Genomic DNA, 19,531 nt, shown 5'->3' on the forward strand with positions numbered 1-19,531 from the left:
AGCCATTTGGGTAACACGCACATCTTAATGGTTGCCACCCTTCCCAAAATTGATAGCTGGAAATTTTTCCATCTTTCTACATCTCTGAGCATCTGGTTGTAAAGAGGAAGATAGTTATCCTCCTTTATGGAGGAGCATCTGGCAGTCAACCATATATCCAGATACTTAATTTTATTTGTCATTCTTAAACCCATTAACTGCTCCAGCTGTTGCCTTTGCATCTGAGTGCGGCCACACTCGTATTCATAGGAAGTCTCTATTTATTTGAAAAACTCAAGAAACTAGAAATGCTTATCTGTGAGCTGTATATGACGGCAGTCATCCTTGCAAAAAGAGTTCCCAGGTTCCCTTTTTCAAGAAATACACAATTCCTGTATTTACTTTTCTCCCTTTTTCTCCCCCCTCCTCCCGATAGTTTCCTATAGAACCACATAACTGGAAAGTGCCTCATCTGACCCACCCTTATTTGGTGCATTCAGCTTCATTTCAGAATCCTCCAGTAACGGGGGATGTACAAGGTAGATCCTGTCCTACAGTTTGACAGCTCTCATTTTCAGGAAGCTCTTCCTAATTTCTTACCTGGATCTATTTCCTTACGTTTCAACTTCTGGTCTTGCCCTCTGGGGCAACAGAAAACAAATGTCCTTCCTCCCTACAGCTTTAGATTTCTACCGGCTGCTATTAACTAGTGGAACAGCTTGCCACCAGAAGCTGTGGGTGCTCCATCACTGGAGGTTTTTAAGAAGAGACTGGACAGTCACTTGTCTGAAATGGTAGAGGGTGTCCTGCTTGAGCAGGGGGCTGGACTAGAAAATCTCCAAGGTCCCTTCCAGCTCTATTCTGATAGATTGGTTTTTTTCTCCTCTCGATCACCTCTTTCGTAAGCTGAACATACCCGCTTCCATTAAATTTCCTCACTGGACAATTTCCGTTCGTAGGTCATTTAGTCCTCTTCTGAGATAGTTCAATTTGTCTTTTCTTCTTCTTCTTCCAGATTGTGATGTTTGGAATAGGGTGCCCTCCTCTATGTGGGCCACGGCCAAGGCAGAATAGAGAGTGAAAACCATTTCCCACAATCTGGACTCTACCGTCTTGTTCATTTAAAGTAGTATTTACTGCTTAGCAGCTTCACCACTGTGGTGTCCTGGAATACCTGGATCCTTTGCGGGTGCATCATTGTCCAGCCAGGACTCCCCCATTCTACACCTGTGTCTTATCCCTTTTTTTTCTCCTAAGATGCAGGACTTTGTCATTGTCCATGTTACACATCAACTCCCATCCTGGTCATTAATAAAATGATTTATTAGTAAATCATTAGTAAACCATTAGTAAAGGTGTGGTCCTTTCTTCCCAGCTGAATGGAGCCATTAACAAGAACTCTTTAGGCATTGTAGTCATCCTACTATGGGGTTGTCTGATAGTGGCATCATCTAAACCAGATTTCCCCATTCTGCTAATGAGAATATTGTGGGTTTTAATGAAAGCAGAGGCCATGCAATTAGTTAAATTCAACCTTGTAACCAGAACTGAAGTCAAGGAATTGAGTCAAGTTCTCACATACATTGAATCGAGAAGAGTCGGCAAGGGCCAGGATGTGATAGGTAGCCTGTGGCAGCCATTTTTTATCTACAAGCTGGAGAAGTGAGAGAGGTCTGCCTGCCCTTTGTCTTTTTTTTTCTTTTTAGTGCTGGAGACCCAGGCAGTGCTTGAGATGGTTGTATTAGATACTGCATGTCTCTGAACGTGGAGAATTGGGGTGGGGTGGGGGTCTCAGGTATTAATTCATCTCTTGATTTGATGTAGGGGCACTGGGAATCTCCTGGGTCAAATACTACTGCCAGTATGAGAAGGAAACAAAGATGTTAAGAATGACACCCATGGAGCAGAAACCAGGAGCAAAACAAGTGAGTAGCTTCTTGCATCAACGGTGGGAAACCAGGCAGAACCTCTGCACCCTTTTGGTAGCCCTTAACGAATGCAGCAACTTGTGGCTTCTCCCCTCTTCTCTAACTTTCTGGTCTCCAGTTGAGACGTACTTGGCTTTGTTCATTTGTTTGTAATCTTCACCAACTAATTTTAGAGTGTTTAGAGGCAAAACCGTGCAGGCTGGCGATTGTAAGAGCTACGAGACATTAGTTTGGGGAAACCTCCTTTTAACAAAATGTCAGATTTGCATTGTGTCATTTGTCAAAAGAATCACAAACAGGACAACCGATCTTCTAATAACCTGCAGGATCAGGATCAGCTGTCTGGGCAAGAGAAAATCTTCAGCATTTCCCCAAGACTTCTATCCAGAATTCTCAAGCTGAGGACGCTGTCTTGGATCATACCAAAATCTTTTATCTCACTAACCTTTATTGTTCCTCCAAAATGCCCTTTTATCAAGCAAAAAGTAGTTCATTGTAGACTTTTTCTCAGTGTAGCCTCTCTTAAAGGAGCAGCATTTCTGTTAATACAGGCAAAATTTTGCATGTCTAAACCAAGACCTCTCTTTACTTGCAATTCCCTATTTGCATCTTTATCAATTGGAAAAATCTTTCTACTGAAACAGCAGGAAGCTTCGTTTCACCTGCTTACATTGCCAGCAAGGGAAGGAATATAAAGTTCCTGAAAATGTTCTTCTCCTGCCAAAAAGACTTTTTGATATTCTTCTTCTTCCTGGGGAAGTTTGAGCATTTCCTTTGGATTTCTCTGTGATGCCTGTCCCAACTGATCTTGCTTGGGGTGGGTGGAGGCAGGGCGGCTGCTGATTGTCTCTCCAGTGTGCTGGACCCCCTTGGCTGCCCCTGCTTCCCTGTCTGAAGGGGTCCCATGCAGGAAGTTCCCTTCTGATCTTTCTAAATGGGAAGAGTGGCAGACCAGGAGCGCTACAGACCGGGACATACGTTGCCACAACAGAAAGTAGGGTGTTGGCTAACTAAAGAATGTGGTAGTGCCTTGGTCAACTTTTTCTTCTCTTTTGGAAGAAATCTCATCAAATGGAATGAGACCTACTGGAAAGAAATGCAAAAGAAGGAGTATTTTTGCATGGGAAGCAAATGTTTAATTCTCGCCACACTGCAAACAAACTGCACCCCAGGTAGCGGCTAAGTTTTTATTCCCTTTCATTTATATAGCTGCCCATCTTGCAAATGCAGCTGTGGAGGGTGCAGATAGTATTAAAAATCCAAAAGCAACAAACGTAAAAACAAATAACAATAACACAATAGTGACATCACGATGCCTGAAGACATTCTAAGCCGATTCAGAATAAGGAAGATCCCATCAGCAGGATCAGCCGCCTTCCAGCCCCACGTCTTCTGACCAGGGGTGAAATCCAGCAGGTTCTGACAGGTTCTGGAGAACCGGTAGTGGAAATTTTTCGGAGAACCGGCAAATACCACCTCTGGCTGGCCCCAGAGTGGGGTGGGAATGGAGATTTTGCAGTATCCTTCCCCTGCCGCGCCGATCAAGCCACACCACGCCCACAGAACCGGTAGTAAAAAAAAACTGGATTTCACCACTGCTTCTGACCCCCTGGTGGCTCCATAGAATGGATGTGTTGGGTGAGAGTTCCCCGTGGTGAGTAAAACGGATGAGCTCCTCCCAGTTGGAGTGAGTGTGCCGGCCGCCCGTTGAGGATCCGCTGGGCTCCCTTCCATATGCTTTGTGACCAGGCAAAACTTGGTCTTGCTGGCTCACCCAGGCAGAGCAGGACCGAGTTCCTGGCAGCCGTGTGGCTGCCTCCTCAGAGGGCTTTTGCCTGGGTATGCGACTCCCGGCTCCAGACCTCCAGTGAGGACAGATGGTGGTCTGCCCAGTTGGCAGCTGTGAATGAGCCCGTGGGTTGGCCAGAAGAAGCTGTAGGCCTCCTGGTTCAAGCCACAGTCCTCCCGGAAGAGAGAAGGCAAAGCCTGCAAAGCACCTCCCTCTCCTGTCACTTTCTATCTCGGTGCCTCTTGCCCACATTGGGATCTTGGTGCATTTTACCTCCTCAATTTCTGCTACTAGGATTTGGGCTTTTGGAAGGAGAGTGGCCAGCTGGTGTCAGGAGGCCCATCACCATCATTGCCAGAGCCCAGGGCCACCCAGACATCCTCCGCCCACTTGGTGCCATCCAGGTCTTCCTTTCCCCCCTTACGTACAGTTTTGCAGATCCACTTGATTATTACTCTTGCCTAAAAAAGAAACGAAGACGCTCACGGTAATTGCAGAGTGACCCTCCTGGCCCAGGAGGCTGGCTGCTGCCCCGAACTTCCTCCTCCGTTCCCCTTCTGTCAGGTGCCCCCCTTCCCCAAGTGCCACTGCACTGCGTCCCCCTTCGCATCCCGCTCCCTGCCGTTGGGCCTGGATGGGGTGCTTTCTCAGAGTCTGCCGAGCTTCCCAGGAGCCTCGAAGTGCTCCGAAGTGCAAGCAGAAGTGAGGCTGCTCCTTCAAGCCAGTGGCAGGATCAAGGCTTGCACAAGATCCCGCAGGGCCAGTTGGGGGCTCCTGGCAGAAGAATGAAGCCTGGCCAGGAGTCCAGCTGAAAAGGGCACATCTGCCAGGCTCCCCCTGCTTCGGCCCTCAGTCCGGCAAGCTTTCCTGTAATGAGAAAACGTTGGTTCCTGGTCGTGTGCTTTGTTTGGCTGAGATCAGATTGAGATTAAGATTAAGCTTTCAACTTGCATTGATTGGAGGGTTGGGTATTACTCTTGACGCCTGCTTCTTAAGGCGCCACCTTCCCTGCCGTTGGTGTTTCTTTTAAATGTAATGTCCTGTTTTTCTCAGGGCACCACTGTACATTTGATTCTGAAATCCTGTGTGCGAAGGAAGACGGACTCCATAGACAAAAGGTTTTGTTTTGACATTGAGACCGTTGAAAGGTGAGCTAAACCGTTGGCAGCTTCGGTCCCAGTGAAATATTGGGCCGCTCCTCTTTAAAGATTGTGCAGATAAAAATAAACAATAATGAAGGTTATGAAAGCTTTTCCTCACTCAGGTGAGTGGGAATGTTATTCTATTTGAGAGTTGAAGGGGTTGTAGGGATCCCACCCCCCAGTGGATAAATGGAGATTAAAGCTTTCTTGACCAATCTCTCTCCTTTCTCTCTTTCAACACGTCAGGTGAATGCTGCCATTTCTCTGGGTCTGCTCTTATTTTTTGGAAGGGTTTCCTAAAATCATTCACATGGGAGTTTTGGTGCTTTCTGCCTGCAGTGATGGAGAATTTCAAGAGGAAGCAACTCTGCTCAGATATAATATTAGTGGGGATTTCTGTTCCCTTTGAGCTGTTGTTGGCATCTAGATTGGATGTTGGTTAAAAATCCAGAGCTGCTTGATGAAGTCATGGCAGTGTTGATGATGAGACGCTTGACTTAATAAAATATATGCTGAAAGAAAAAGGGGAGATTGATGGAAAAATGGATTAAATACAGAGAGAAAAATGTAGAAATGATTTGATAAATTTGGTATAGTCTTTGAATAAAATAAATTTAATACGCATTTGTTTTCAGTTTCGGATTGAGCTAAAATAGGAGTCTGGCCCTTAGTCCAAGACTTAAGTCCTCTTGATCAAACCAGTGACGGGTCTGTTTCCTCTGGTTTTACTTGCAGCTAAGCAGCTTCCAGATCTGTGGATTTCAGCTCCCAAAGTTCCCCAGCCACCATGGCCATTGCTGAAATTTTGAGAGATAAAATCCACATATTGAGAAGTTGCTCAACTGGAGAAGCACTGATCTACTGTAAGAGGAGAAAAATCATCCCTCAGAATGAACAAATACTTCCCTCCAATTGCTAAACTTTGAAGCATTAATATACCAAAGAGTCCTTCCTGAAAGAAGCTTTCCTCCTTTTCTCACTGCGAGCCCTTCCTTCAGCCTCCCTCATATTTTTCAGTTTTATTTTGGGAGTTGTAAGAAAAAATAAAAGCTACATTTGAGTTGGCTGTTAATTTTTCTTTCTTGTTGTCCCCCCCCCACTCCCCCGCTGAATTTTATGCAGGCCTGGTGCCATCACCTTACAAGCCCCCTCGGAAGCCAACCGACGGCTCTGGATGGAGGCCATGGATGGGAAGGAGCCGGTAGGTATGGAGGGCTGCTCCTGGCTGAAGCCAGAGCATCGGCTGGTCATTTTCCTCCTCTGAGAATGGGACTTTCAAGGAGCGGTTTTGGATTGGCAAACTCTCCACAAAAAGGGTTTTAGCTGTTTTTTTTTAAGGATAAAAAAATATGCCTTGGCATAGTTAAAAGGGTGCCTTGGGATTAATTTTCAGTCTGGACGTCCACTCAGAAGTAAAGTCCCCCTGAATGAAGCTGGACATCATTAAAGGTTGGTGTGCTCAACAGAGCACCTGGCTCCTTAAGACCGCCCGCCAGATGGCATTCACGGATCTCCCCCCCCCCCCCATATATATATATATATCAAGAAATAATTGAGTTGTTGAGCTCTTTTAAGAAATTAATGTCCTGGCAATTTTTCACATTTTATTTTTTTAGTCTTTGTATTATGGTATTATATTAAATTCCTGGCAACGCTTCAGGCCCCTCGGGGGTGGAAAAGGGTAGCGTGACTTCCAGCTGAGCCTGTTGGGAGAGTCAGAAAAAGAAACCGAGTCCCGTTTCTCTTCCCTGTCGCTTCTCAGGCTCTGCTATTCACTCTGCCGCATCTGAGCTCCCTTCGAATGTCCACCATCACAGCTTAGCGCCAGGCCTGCCCCTCGTCTCCTGCCCCTCCCCAGATAGCCGTGGTTCCCCATCCCTCTTTACCTGGCCTGCCTGGCCATGAGCACTCTGACCGGAGGTGCAGAGGAAAGAAACCAAAGGAACCTCAGCCAGAACACGAATCCCCGATCCTTTCCTGGGATGGGCTGCCAGCAGGAAGCACCCGAGAATGGAAAGCAGTTGTTAAAAATCCCACCATTCAAAATGATGCTACCTGAAGCATTTCAGTTCCAATGTTGGGCAGGACCCGTGGAGCCGCTGAAGGTTTCTGCCAAAGGCCAAATTAAACTTAACAGGATAATAAGAATTGTTTGGAGTTTCAGCCGCCACCGAAAGGGACAGAGCAGGTTTGCCCCCTAAGTGGCCCCTATTTACCTCAAGAAGCCCCTCAAGGTCCATTGCAGCAAAGGCTGTTGGCACTTTAAGGGGGTCTACATCACCTTAAGGAGCCTCCCGTGACCGGGTTTGCTGAGAAATTCACTCTCCTGGTTGTGTTCGGTGACTTTAGACATTCGGTTTTATTATATTGCTTTGTTTTGGACCCTTGATGGAAAGTGGGCTAAAATTCATAATTAATACATAAATCTTCATTTTTGTTCATTATATCGATCATCTGCATAATAAACAGAGTTCTGAATTAATAGTCTTAGATTACACTAAATTGCAACATTTATTATTGGCACATTAAAGCCAATAATTTTAAAAATCCGTTGTGGCTTCTGAAAAAAATACCCTGCAAATTTCTTCTGAACAGAGTTTGCTAGAGTTACTTTCCCAAAATAGGATGCTTTTCCTATGGTTTTTCAGATAGATTTTCTTGAATCTCTGCAAAAATTATTTCTGGTTTTGCTTAGATTCTTTGCAGCAACTGAGTAAATCATCAGAGAAACCTTCTAAACCTTGAATCCTGCACATGAAGCTTGCCTGATATTGGAGATGAAAATCCAGGCTCACAGCAGGATTTCTCGGTTGTGAAGAAAAAAGGTTGTCCAAACACCAGGTCTGACCTGGTAGGAAAAGTGGGGGGGGGGGAATCCTATGTCAGCAGCCAACTGGATACTCTTCCCGCCCCCCCCCCCCTTTAAGAGGAGATCCTGGCTGGTTTGCAGTCTCTTCTCGGGTGTGGAGAATTCCAGATATGGCAGCTGCAGCAGAGCATTCTGGGAAACGAGAGGGACCGTCTCCTCCTCCGGTCAGATCTTCTGTTTCTGACACACTTGGAAAGCAGCAGGTCTGGGTGTTGGGGTGTGTGCGGGGGGGGGGGGGGCTGAATAAGTGGAAAACTGAAAGGGGGAAGAAGGAGCAGGCCCGCGATGCAACTGGGGCAATGTGTGGTGCCCCTGGAGAGCAACCTGCCCAAAGGGGCCACATGCTGACCTCTAAACTTTGCCCCCTCCCCATTGCCTACGGGAGGGACCCTGAGAGATTAGTTCTCTTTGTTGGTTGCTAGATTCTTCATGAGAGTTGCTCTAGGTGGGTTTTATTAGCAATAGGGAGCCCTGGTAGCGCAGCAGACTAAAGCACTGTTATTAACATCTGCTGCCTGCAATTACTGCAAGTTTGAATCTCACCAAGGCTCAAGGTTGACTCAGCCTTCCATCCTTTCTAAGGTAGGTGAAATGAGGACCCAGTTTGTGGGAGCAATAAACTGACTTTGTATAAATATACAAAAGTATGGAGGCTATTGCTTAACGCATTGTAAGCCGCCCTGAGTCTCCGGAGAAGGGCGGCATATAAAACAAATAATAAAAAAAATAGTAATAGCACTTATATACTGCTTCACAATGCTTTTACAGCCCTCTAAGCGGTTTACAGAGTCAGCATCTTCTTGCCCTCCAACAATTTGGGTCCTCATCTTACCCACCTCAGAAGGATGGAAGGCTGAGTCAACCTTGAGTCTGGTGAGATTTGAACTGCCAAACTGATGGCAGCCGGTGATCAGCAGAAGTAGCCTGCAGTACTGCATTCAGTTTTGGTCGCCACAATGTAAAAAAAATGTGGAGACTCTAGAAAGAGTGCAGAGAAGAGCAACAAAGATGATTAGGGGCCTGGAGGCTAAAACATGGTTGCAGGAACTGGGTATGTCTAGTTTAATGAAAAGAAGGACTAGGGGAGACATGATAGCAGTCTTCCGATATCTCAGGGGCTGCCACAAAGAAGAGGGAGTCAAGCTATTCTCCAAAGCACCTGAGGGCAGGACAAGAAGCCATGGGTGGAAACTAATCAAGGAGAGAAGCAACTTAGAAGTAAGGAGAAATTTCCTGACAGAACAATTAACTAGTGGAACTACTTGCTTCTAGAAGTTGTGAATGCTCCAACACTGGAAGTTTTTAAGATGATGTTGGATAACCATTTGTCTGAAGTGGTGTAGGGTTTCCTGCCTAAGCAGGGGGTTGGACCAGAAGACCTCCAAGGTCCCTTTCAACTCTGTTCTTCTCTTCTCTTCTCTTCTCTTCTCTTCTCTTCTCTTCTCTTCTCTTCTCTTCTCTTCTCTTCTCTTCCTGCATTCTAGCCAGTGCACGGCTCTTTAATGAGGGTTTATATCTTATTTATACCTTATTCATCATCCACCCAGCAATTACTTTTCCCTGTTGCAGTTTTGTGTCCTCCAGATGTTTTGGAGTAGGCGAAGGCCTGGGGGTGGGCCTGGGGGGGTTCCTCAGCGTATCTCATCCTGCTATGGAAGAAAAGATGATAGATGCTGCCAGGGATGGTGGGGAGCAGCAGGCCCACTTGCAGGACAGGAGAGGAAGCCTTTGCTTCTGTATGGAGCTGCCCAGCTGAGTTGCTGTTGCCAGAAGCAAGCACTGCTTTGGGGAGCGATGGCGCGTCATCTGGGGTGCCCTGTGCCTGGGCAGGGGAGGCTGGAGCAGCCGCATGGAAAGGGCTGCAGAGGGAGGAATGGAATGGAAGACATGAAATGGTGGGTGGCCCTGTCCTCAAGAGGGAGCCGTGGCATTGACGGGTAGCAGTAGGATGTCCCTCCCCACTAAGCTAGAGAGCCAAAATTTGGAAGACAAGAGCTGTGTCAATTCATATTGGGAACAGGCCCTTCCCAATGCTGTTTTTAGCAAATTAGAAAAACACACACACACACACACACACACACACACACGTCTAGGGTGCCTTTTTTTCCATCTTAAGCATTTAAAGTCTTTCACTGTAATGTGCAGCTTGGCAAAGACTGCAAAGATGAAAATTAACCCAAGTGCTTATTTTCAAATGATGTTCTCTCTCTTTCTTTGTCTCTCTCTCCCCTCCCCCCAATTCCTTTGTCCTGTCATGCTTTTAATTGACCCCCCCTCCCCTCCCCTCTGCTGTTTAGATCTACCACAGCCCCATCACCAAGCAGGAAGAAAGTGAGTATGTGACTTTTCCCAGCATTGGGGATGCCAAAGGGAGTTGCTCTGTTTCAGAGAGAGCCCCCTGCTGCCCCCTGCTGGTGGCATGTCCAGGTTTTATAATCGGGCTTTAAAATAGGAATGATCAGCAACGTTGCAGGGTCAGGAAATTTAAAAGGTTCAAGTCAATGAACCTCCTTTTTAAAAAAAAGTTTTGCATTTTGTTTTGGGAAGGATCTTCCTTTCATGTTCTTCAGTATTGCTCAGCGTCAACTTTTTGAATGGGCTTCCAGAATCTATCCAACTGCAGGCAATTCACAATCTTGGTTTTCTGAAAGGGTAGCTTGCCTTGCACCATTTCCAAGTTTTAGCTACAAATATCTTTGGGTTTTCTTCAGCAGCTTAGTAGCTTTTTATGAGAGCCGCACAGTTCCCCTGTTAGACTTGCTGTTGTTTTTGAAAACGCCGGCCATTACTTGGCTGCAGGGTAGCCTTAGAAAAGAGGAAGGGTGGCAGTTGCTCTTTTTAAAACTTGAAGTTCTCGGTCCCAGGAAGCCGAATCCCCTTTCTCCACAAATGTGACTTGGAGAAGTAAAATGCAAGGAGGTGGTAAGAGTGCAGCATAGATGTGCCCAGCTCCTTTCTTCCTGCAGGATCGGTGCCTGCATGAATTAAGCTTAAAAAATTGTTTTTAAAATAAAAACAAAAAAAATTAAGGAATTTTTTTTTAAGTTTTAAGATTTAGGGTGATTACATAATAAAATGTTAAATGATAGAATAAGATGTTAAATTGAATGACAAAAATTGGGTATAGATTTGTTTTTGTTTTGTTTTTTGTTTTTTCTCTCCCCCCCCCCCCCTTTTTTAAAGATGTTAATTGATGAAATTTGGAATTTATACTTATTTTATGCCGGATCCAAACCTTTGCTCTAAAAAGATGTTGTTTTATGTTTTATGTTTAATTTTTTTAACATAAATTTTTTTAAAAAAAATTTAAAAAAAAATTTTCAAAAAAAAAAAATTAAGGAATGTTAATTAGAAATGTTCATTACGGCCACCAAATGAGGGCTGAATAGCCAGGAGAGGGCACAAAGCCATCAGAGGTCTTTGGTGCCCTCTAGAACGTGTCCAACCCGTGATTTATATGCATTAACTCCATTATATATTTTTCAATTCCTCTTTGCTCAGTGCAGCCCAGCCAGGCCAGACAGCTGGGCCTCCTCACTGTAGAGCGTTTCAGCCCCTGTCATCCAACATCATTAATAGCCTCTTAGGGATATTTTAATTAGCATATGTATTCCTGCATGTGATACACTGAGTCCAAACTGACTTCAGTAAGGATGGGGCTTTATGGGGAAAAATAGTTTTTCTGAATTCTCATGGTCCTACCTGCCCCCTCCCTACCTGCAGTATGTGCCTCCAGTCTTCCGCCCACCTCCTCCCCAGGCCTCATAGTTAAGGACTTACAAGAATTGGAGTTCAACACCTGTGGACATGCCATAAAAGGCTGGTATAAAACAATTGTACCTTAAATCTAATCAGAGAGGTCCAAATACAGTGCAGACTTCCCTGACCGCTATACTGAATTTGGTTCATTTCTTATCCAACCACATTTGCAGAGCAGGGTTGGGTTTGAAGTTCCAAAAAGTCATTTTGTCTTGTGGGATCTGGAATCATCTGTTTTCTCCTTGCATAACCACCAGGACTTAGAGTAAGTCAGGTTCTTATCCCAACATGCTTTACGTTGCTTGCTCTGACTGGCAGCAGTTTTTTAACATCCCACAGATTTGGGCCTGGCCATACCTGGAGGAGGGCACGATTAAACCCGGGCCTCTTGCCACTTGAGCTGACCTTATTGTTCATGCCTCATCAGCTGCTCCATAGTTTCACCCTCAGTCGGAAGGAACGGGAGCCTTTCTTGCCTGCATGTGCCAGCAGATGCTGGCTGCATAAAAGCAGCATCACATCTTCAGGGGGAGCAAAAGAAACATGTTCTTACTTGCTTTTCTGGAGGTTGCCGAGGGATAATTTTTTCTGCCTTTTGTTTCGTTTTTTTGCAACAGTGGAACTGAACGAGATTGGCTTCAGATTTGTCCGGAAATGCATCAATGCAGTAGAGACAAATGGTAAGGATAGCACATGGCCCATTGGATTAAACTAGAGCAAGACACGAGTTCAGTGGTGGGGAGGCACGTCTGGCTGAGCAGTCCTTAAAGGATGGAGCATCCCCAATTTGTCTCTTGTAGTTGCATCTTTCCACAGGGGAAGCAAAAGAGAAATTCCTGTTTACCTCCTTTCTGACCGCAGCTGTGAAAGACAGTTTAGGTCATTCCCCCACTCCCACCCCAACCTTGACAGCTTTAAGATCTCTGGATTTCAACTCCCAGAATTTTTTTTTTATTTTGTTGAGTGAATATTAGAAAATATATATAAGCATAAGCATGAATTGAATACATAAAATGAATACAATTAAAGGGAACATTAGGACAGGGATAGGCAGCACACAGACCTCTAAGGAATGAGGGGAGGTTGACAGTAGACCACAGAGCCAGGTAGTGCATTCCAGGCATTAACCACCCTGTTGCTGAAGTTGTATTTTCTGCCATCGAGTTTGGAGCGGTTCACTTTAAGTTTGTATCTATTATGTGCTCGTGTATTTTTTCTTCTCCCAGAAAATATATATTTTAAATTAAAATATATATTTATATATTAAATATATTTATATTTTAAGTTTTTAAAATTCTTTATTTTTATGTTCATATTTATTTGTTTATATATTTATTTTTATAGTATTTTTAATTCTCCCAGATGTCCGCACAAAATTGTCAAAGTTGGGGAAAAAATAGTCTAAATGGCCTTTTAAAGTTGCTGGAGTTGAGAAACGCTGTTTGAGGCCAATCAACTCGCTTTTCTAAGGACAACACCCCCCCCACCCCACCCCCCCAAGAACAACCTATGGAGGACCTGGCAAAAGGCTACAAAGACGTTTGGCCTCCTTTGGAGCCCAACCTTTTCCTGTCCTGCCTTTCCTCAGGTTATTCTGATGGAGGCTTTTGGTGGGCAGGATACATTTTCAGAAAGGGCAGTGAGGGAGCCTGGAGGGAGGTAGAGGTCTGAAGTGATAATTTTATGCTCCCAAAGACAATTTCTCTAATTTGAGTGGGTGGGATCTGAGGAATTCTTTGGTTCTAGGACAGTATTGCGGAGTTTGCAAGTTACACCCTAAAGTAGTCTTAACTTTATTCTTAAATCACTAACTTAAGCCAACATGTTAAAAGCAAGATGCAATTAGTGGAGACGCACATTTTTGTTACCCCTTGTAAATAGCAGTTGAAAAGATGACATGCAATTTTAGAAGCATTAAAATAAAGTAAATATTTGACACCTGCTATAAATAAGAGTGGAAAACTGCTGTAAGGATGACATTTTATACAATTTCAAAAGAACTGGGAAGGGAATTAAATATACTTCTGAATTGCTCAGAGGAAAATTCAGGATAGCTAATATTCCAGAATGAAACAATAAAAAAGAGCAGAAGGAATGGGCGAGTCTCCTGTTTCTGGCTTTGAGAAGCCGTGTCATAAAAGTGCCACAGAAATAAATGGGTTCTGCTCAGCTCCATTCTTCAGACAACACTCAAAATCCCAGACAGTGGAGTGTTTCTGGCAGAACACTTAAACAAGTGGCCAGCAATGGAACAAAATGAAGGCAAGAACTTCAGCAGTATCAGTTTGCTTTAGATGTCCTTGTTTTCTTTGAGGATCCTTGTAAATTATTTGGCTGGAATATTCTGGGGACATTCAGTTAGAAGGCAGCATAGATTGTGTTTGGTGCCGCCATGCACATCCCATGGCAGCCTGCATGCGTGCCAAGACCCCCCATGTGGATGAGGGTCGTCAGCCACGAAGGACGGACTTTCCTGCCCCAAAAGAGTCCTATGAAGTATTCTGGAAGGGTTTGTGGCTCTTAAATTTTGGGGCTATGGCTAAATACTTCAGATAGTAATTGTCCGCAAGGGAGGAGAGGCTGCAGGCTGCTTTGGAAGTGCTGGGAGCCATTTTCCCTCGGATGTGCAACTGCCTGGAGTGGGAGAATCCCCACTGTGACTTCTCCACATGGCTGCCCTACCTGCCTGAGCTCGCACGGCACATCTGCAGGCAATTTACCCCCAAGCCTTTTTTGAGAATTACTGGGTTCTAATAAATCATTTGAAAGAGGACTGCGGTCTCTGGATTCTTTTCCATTTTAAATTATTGTACCAGAGTTTGTTACAAAACACCTTTGAAAAATGATTTCCCCCCCTTAATGATGGCATAAGGTGGCACTAGTGAGCTTCCTCAAATCCTAATAAAGATCTTTGTTTTGCTAGGATGAATTATTTGAGTGGCTTCTTGTTTTTTCTTCCCGTTCAGGAATCGCCACGGAAGGGATCTATCGCACCGTTGGGAGCAACATCCAAGTCCAGAAGCTCTTGAATGCCTTCTTTGGTAAGACCTTTGGCAGGTCTCGGTCGGAAGGAATTGCCCGAGAGGAAAGGAACCGAGGACACCCAACCACCACCGTTCATTCTGAAATCTGCCTCAGCATTTCACTGCTTCCTCTTTTTTCATTTGCTGAATAATCTGTGATCATCTTTTTCATGGGAATTAAATTAACATAATAGTTATGGTAGAATGGCTTTTATTAGCACACTGTTTTCCACATCATAGAAAACTAGACACGGGGGGCGGGGGGGAAGCAGGGAGAGAGGACAGACCTGGTGGAGTTTTACTGCAAATAGGTGCTCCTTGACTTACAACCATTTATTTAGTGACCATTTGAAGTTACAGTGGAAGGAAGTGACTCATGACTGGTCCTCACACATGTGACCGTTGCAGCAGCCTCAAAATCTAGGCGCTTGGCAATTGGTCTGGGTGCTTATGAGGGGGGGCAATGTCCCGGGTTCGCCATTGGCCACCTTCCCAGCCGACTTGCAATCAGCACAATCAATGGGAAAAGCCAGATTCACTTAATGACTGCACGGTTCATAGCAATTTGCTTAGCAACCAGTCATAAAATTGGGCACGACTCACTTAACCATATCCTCGCTTACTAATGAAAGTTCTGTTCCCAGTTGTGGCTACCCGCGTGCCACTGGGGGCCATCCGAGCTGAGGCGCTCCGGAAGTTTGGTCCACGTCATCCAGCAACATCCGGGAGGGTTTTTGAGGCACTGACAGGATTGGGCCCTTCAAGAGCTTCCTTTCCACCACAGATCGATGGCGGACATTACTGGAAAGGGGTGCAGTCCAATGCGGCGGTGTTTGCAGTTGGATATAACATCTGCAGGACACATTTTGCCCCCTTGAACAGGCTCACAAACTTGTGGACAGAAACCAGTTTCAAGAGGAGAGAATAGGCAGAGCTCAGGGTTGAACTGCGGGAGCCCTTCGTTGCTTCCTGTAGATTAGGGGTCTCCAACCTTGGCAACTTTAAGCCAATTCTGGGAGTTGAAGTCCGCCAGGCTTAAAGTTGCCAAGGTTGGAGACCCCTGCTGTAGATGTTTCATTACCCGACTAACATCACAATTTAACTTGCAGAGAAAGGGAGGGAGGGAGAGCACGGATAGATCTGCTACTCTGCCATCCCGCATCCCTGCCAATGTCGAACCTCTCAGTGCTTGTCCTGGAGAATTACGCTCTGCATAAAAGAGTGAAGATTTGCATTTCTAAAAATATATTGATTAGCTTTGAATTTTGCAGAAGCTGATGGAAAATTTGAGATATGTAAATCCAAACCTTCCAACTTTCCACTCAATTTGGTGATTCAGCTGCAATTGTGAACTATCACTGTTACTTGCTAGTACAACCAGAACAATTTGCAACTTAAAATAAATCCTCAGGACTTGTGTTTTTTTAGACTTAATATGGAGATTTACAATCTGGGGCAGGAGAAGTAGAAATACAAGCACAGAGAGGGAATGAAAACAGTTTTGGAGAGGAGAGTTTGGTAAAGATTAAATAGCTGGAAAACTGATGGTTGATTTGACAAGTATATAAATGTGAAAAATTGCAGCTAGCAATCACAGCTGCTCAGGCTTGGAGAAGGGCCGGAGTTAGATTTCTGGGACCGAGGGGAAAGCCAGTAAAAATGATGAAAGGCTGTAGACAGTTGGGCAGGCAACAAAAGCAGAAATATTGCCAGAGGAGTAAAAAAGAAAAAAGATAGATTTCCTCCCTGGTTAAAAAGGAAGGGATGAGGAAGGGATAAAGGAGAGAGTGGGAAGGTCAGGGCCAAGTCTCTGCTCTGGGGGGTGGGGAGTTTAGCAGTCATTAAAGTCATGAGTAAATTATAGGTCCTTCATAAAGAAAAACGAATAACTTGAAGGCAGGTTCAGTCGTAACAATACCAAGAGGGGATATGGAGACCCGGTGTGTGTTCCAGGAAGGGCTTCAGAGACATTGGAAGTTCAGTAAACGAAAGGGTCACAACCGGTAAAGTTAAACATTTTAAGTGCCATTTGAATGTCTCCTTCCCCTCAGGAAAGATAGAGATCTATTGGAAGGAGCCAGTATCCAGCGGGGACGTGTTTGGTTTCAAGTTCAGCTCTCTTCTGCAGAAGAGGTCCCTGCATGGCCAGGATAGAAAGCGGGCCGACCTTCTTCTGCTCCGGCCTCCCTGAGAGAGGCTTGCAGCGGCTTCCATCCCTTTGGGTCATTGGGGGGACAGGCTGGAGCAAGGGAGCACCAGCGAGAGGCCGGCTGGCCAACTGGATTTTGGCTCGTGGTTCTTCCAGTCTCTCTTGGGACTCCATAAGACGGAGACCACATTTTTAATCCTCTGCTTGCCTCATGGCATGCTCAGTTTCATTCATTCCTTTTTTCCTAGAACTTATTTTATTTTACTTCAAATTTATATACCGCCCTTCTCCCTAGGGACTCAGGGCGGTGTACAGCCAAATAAAAACACATAATAAATACATTAAGAACAGATTAAAAGGAAATATCTCAATTTGGCCCAAAATTTAAAAAGACAAAACAAATTTAAAATCATTTAAAAAATTTGTTAGGCCAGCCCGGCTTGTTGGAAAAGGTAAGTTTTAAGGGCGCGGCGGAAGGCAACTTATCAATGTCATGTTGGATTTTATTTTAGTCATCTAAGGCAGATAAAACATCTCGATCTCAGGACTCTTTTACATTTTTAAAAGTGGCTGAGGACCCTAATGAGCTCTAGTTTATGTGGGTTATATCTGTATTAGAAAATAAAACAGAGAAGTTTTAAAATATGCATTTATTTGGTTTCATGGGCACCCTTTGAGAACTGCTGGTCTAGGGGGCTACCTTTCTACCCAGTTGTGTATCATTCAGTAAGGATTGAAAAGGGCAAATCTGATAAAACGTCCCTTCAGTTTCATCCACCTGATCAATCGAAACGTCTAAGCCTATGGAACCAACGCTTGAACTTTGTGGCCTTCATCCATGACTGCATCTCACATTGATGAAAAAGCATCGATGAGCAGTAACTGAATATCTATTTTCATAATCTACATATCCCCTTAATTATCAGGCTTAAATGATTTGCTAAAATCAGAAATAGGGTATTTTATTAGATGTTTCTCTGAATCAAAATGCACCTGTAGCAGAGGTGTCAAACTCTATTTCATTGAGGGCTGCATCAGGGTTGTGTTTGATGGGGGAGTGGCAGCTTGACGTCACTCATGTCGGGGGCACTTGTGGTGGCCCAAGTGCTCTGCCAGGGAAAATGGGCTCCCGATCTCCGTTTTTGGCTGCGATGGCCTCCTGCAACCCCCTGCCAGCAAAAATGGAGCTCGGGAGGGTCATATGCAGCCCTCCCAAGCTCCGTTTTCATTGGCAGGGGCACCGTGGGCCTGTCCTTTGCTGTTTCCAGGGCAACCCCGTGGGCCAGATCTAAGACCCACGGGCCTTGAATTTGACACCTGTGATCTATAGCATCCTTGGCAATTTTTGAGAAATAAAGCAACGGGAAGAAGATGGGATGAGAATAGTTTCAGATAAATCCATAGTGGCTTCTGGAAAGCATTGTTTATAGTCATTGTTTAGTCTGCTCTAGACTCCATCCTAGTCTTGATTCTAGGCTGACAGGTGGCCTTTAAGACAGGTTGCTTAGCAACTGCCATCCCTGGGGTACTGAGGGCCTGGATCTGAGCTTCCGGGAGCCCTCCAGCATTTAGCATTTACAGCCATCGGCTGCGTCCTGCAGTCACCTGACCCCATTTTGCAGCAGCTTTGCCAAGCACCTCAATTGTGTGTGTGTGGGGGGGTCACGTGATCTCAGGGTGGGGACTATTGTCAGAGCTTCAAACAGGGCGTAAGTACCCTTCAGGTGGGAACTTCCCAGCAGGTTGTGGACTGCCTCGATAATGCTTTGGGATTTGCCTTTTGTCTTGTTGATTTTACAAAAACATTTGTCTATTTCCCTACGGCTAAATGTTAAGTATACATGCATGCATAATTAATCTGACTTACCTTTTTCCACTTCCCCCTCCTTCTCAAGATCCTAAGTGCCCCGGGGATGTGGATTTCCAGAGCAATGACTGGGACATCAAGACTATTACTAGCTCCTTGAAGTTCTACCTGAGGTAGTGTCCAAACTTGTTTGCGTCTACCAAATAACTGTCCGTGTTCCGGATCCTAGATGGATCTCATGGCCCAGGTGGATGATGCTTTCCTGGTATGCCTAGTTAGCCAGTGACATCTGGATCCACTGCTTTGCGCCAGAGTTGCCTAAAACCAGCAAATGGTGGCCTTCCATTCACAGTGCTGGTTATCCAGACTCCTTCCTGTAAGGAAAGGCGCTGTTGAGTGCCAGCAGCACAAGAGGAGAATAGAGTTGCAACTGCCGTTGGACAATTGTCCTTGGTAGAGGATGGGGAAATAGCAATAGCATTTAGACTTACGTACCATCCATAGGGCTTTACAGCCCTCTCTGAGCAATTTACAGAGTCCGCCTATTGCCACAATAACCTGGGTCCTCGTTTTACTGACCTCAGAGGGATGGGAGACTGAGTCAGGATTACACTCCTGGCAGTGGGCAGATTTAACCTGGAAGCTTTGTTTTCTGCCTCACTTCCTTTTTTCTTTAACAGTGGAGCAAAATAAAATAAAATTTTAATCATCTGCAGTGGTGTGGTTGGGACTGTGCCTTCACAGAGTTTCCAGGATGTATGGGGTCTTAGCTCTGCCCCTCTATGGTCATTTTCCACTGTTCATCCCAGGAGGCCATCGAAGGGTGGGGTGAAAACTAAAAGCCATAGAAACAAAACTCTCCCGTTGGTCTCACATAGGCGAGAGGTAGTTAAACCCACCAGCCTCACCACTGCTAAGGACATCAGGGGACAGCAGAGGAACCCCTGCCTCAGCTCTTGGCCAGGCCAGAGGCTGCTGTCAGAGGCAGTGATCAGCAAAGAGCAACTGGCATGCTTTGGGCGTGTGATGGGAGCAGAATAGTGGAGTAGTGAAAACTTTGGCAAAATTGAAGGCATACAGGAAGTG

At 45.2% G+C, this 19,531-nt stretch overlaps 1 protein-coding gene across 4 annotated transcripts in view; it reads left to right on the forward strand.

Annotated features, from left to right (window-relative positions):
* The window catches only part of OPHN1 (oligophrenin 1), a 116,550-nt gene that overhangs the window by 52,922 nt on the left and 44,097 nt on the right, over positions 1–19,531 (forward strand). For all 4 annotated transcript variants that reach the window (XM_060692023.2, XM_034435160.3, XM_034435159.3 and 1 more), the window contains exons 9-15: positions 1,804–1,904; positions 4,750–4,844; positions 5,961–6,039; positions 10,005–10,038; positions 12,084–12,146; positions 14,433–14,507; positions 18,534–18,618. In XM_060692023.2, the coding sequence (XP_060548006.1) occupies positions 1,804–1,904; positions 4,750–4,844; positions 5,961–6,039; positions 10,005–10,038; positions 12,084–12,146; positions 14,433–14,507; positions 18,534–18,618 (532 nt within the window). The remainder of the gene's footprint in view (positions 1–1,803; positions 1,905–4,749; positions 4,845–5,960; positions 6,040–10,004; positions 10,039–12,083; positions 12,147–14,432; positions 14,508–18,533; positions 18,619–19,531) is intronic.

Source organism: Pantherophis guttatus, chromosome 12 (assembly GCF_059756535.1).
Source record: "Pantherophis guttatus breed Tessera chromosome 12, ASM5975653v1, whole genome shotgun sequence".
In the NCBI taxonomy this organism is placed as follows: domain Eukaryota; kingdom Metazoa; phylum Chordata; class Lepidosauria; order Squamata; family Colubridae; genus Pantherophis; species Pantherophis guttatus.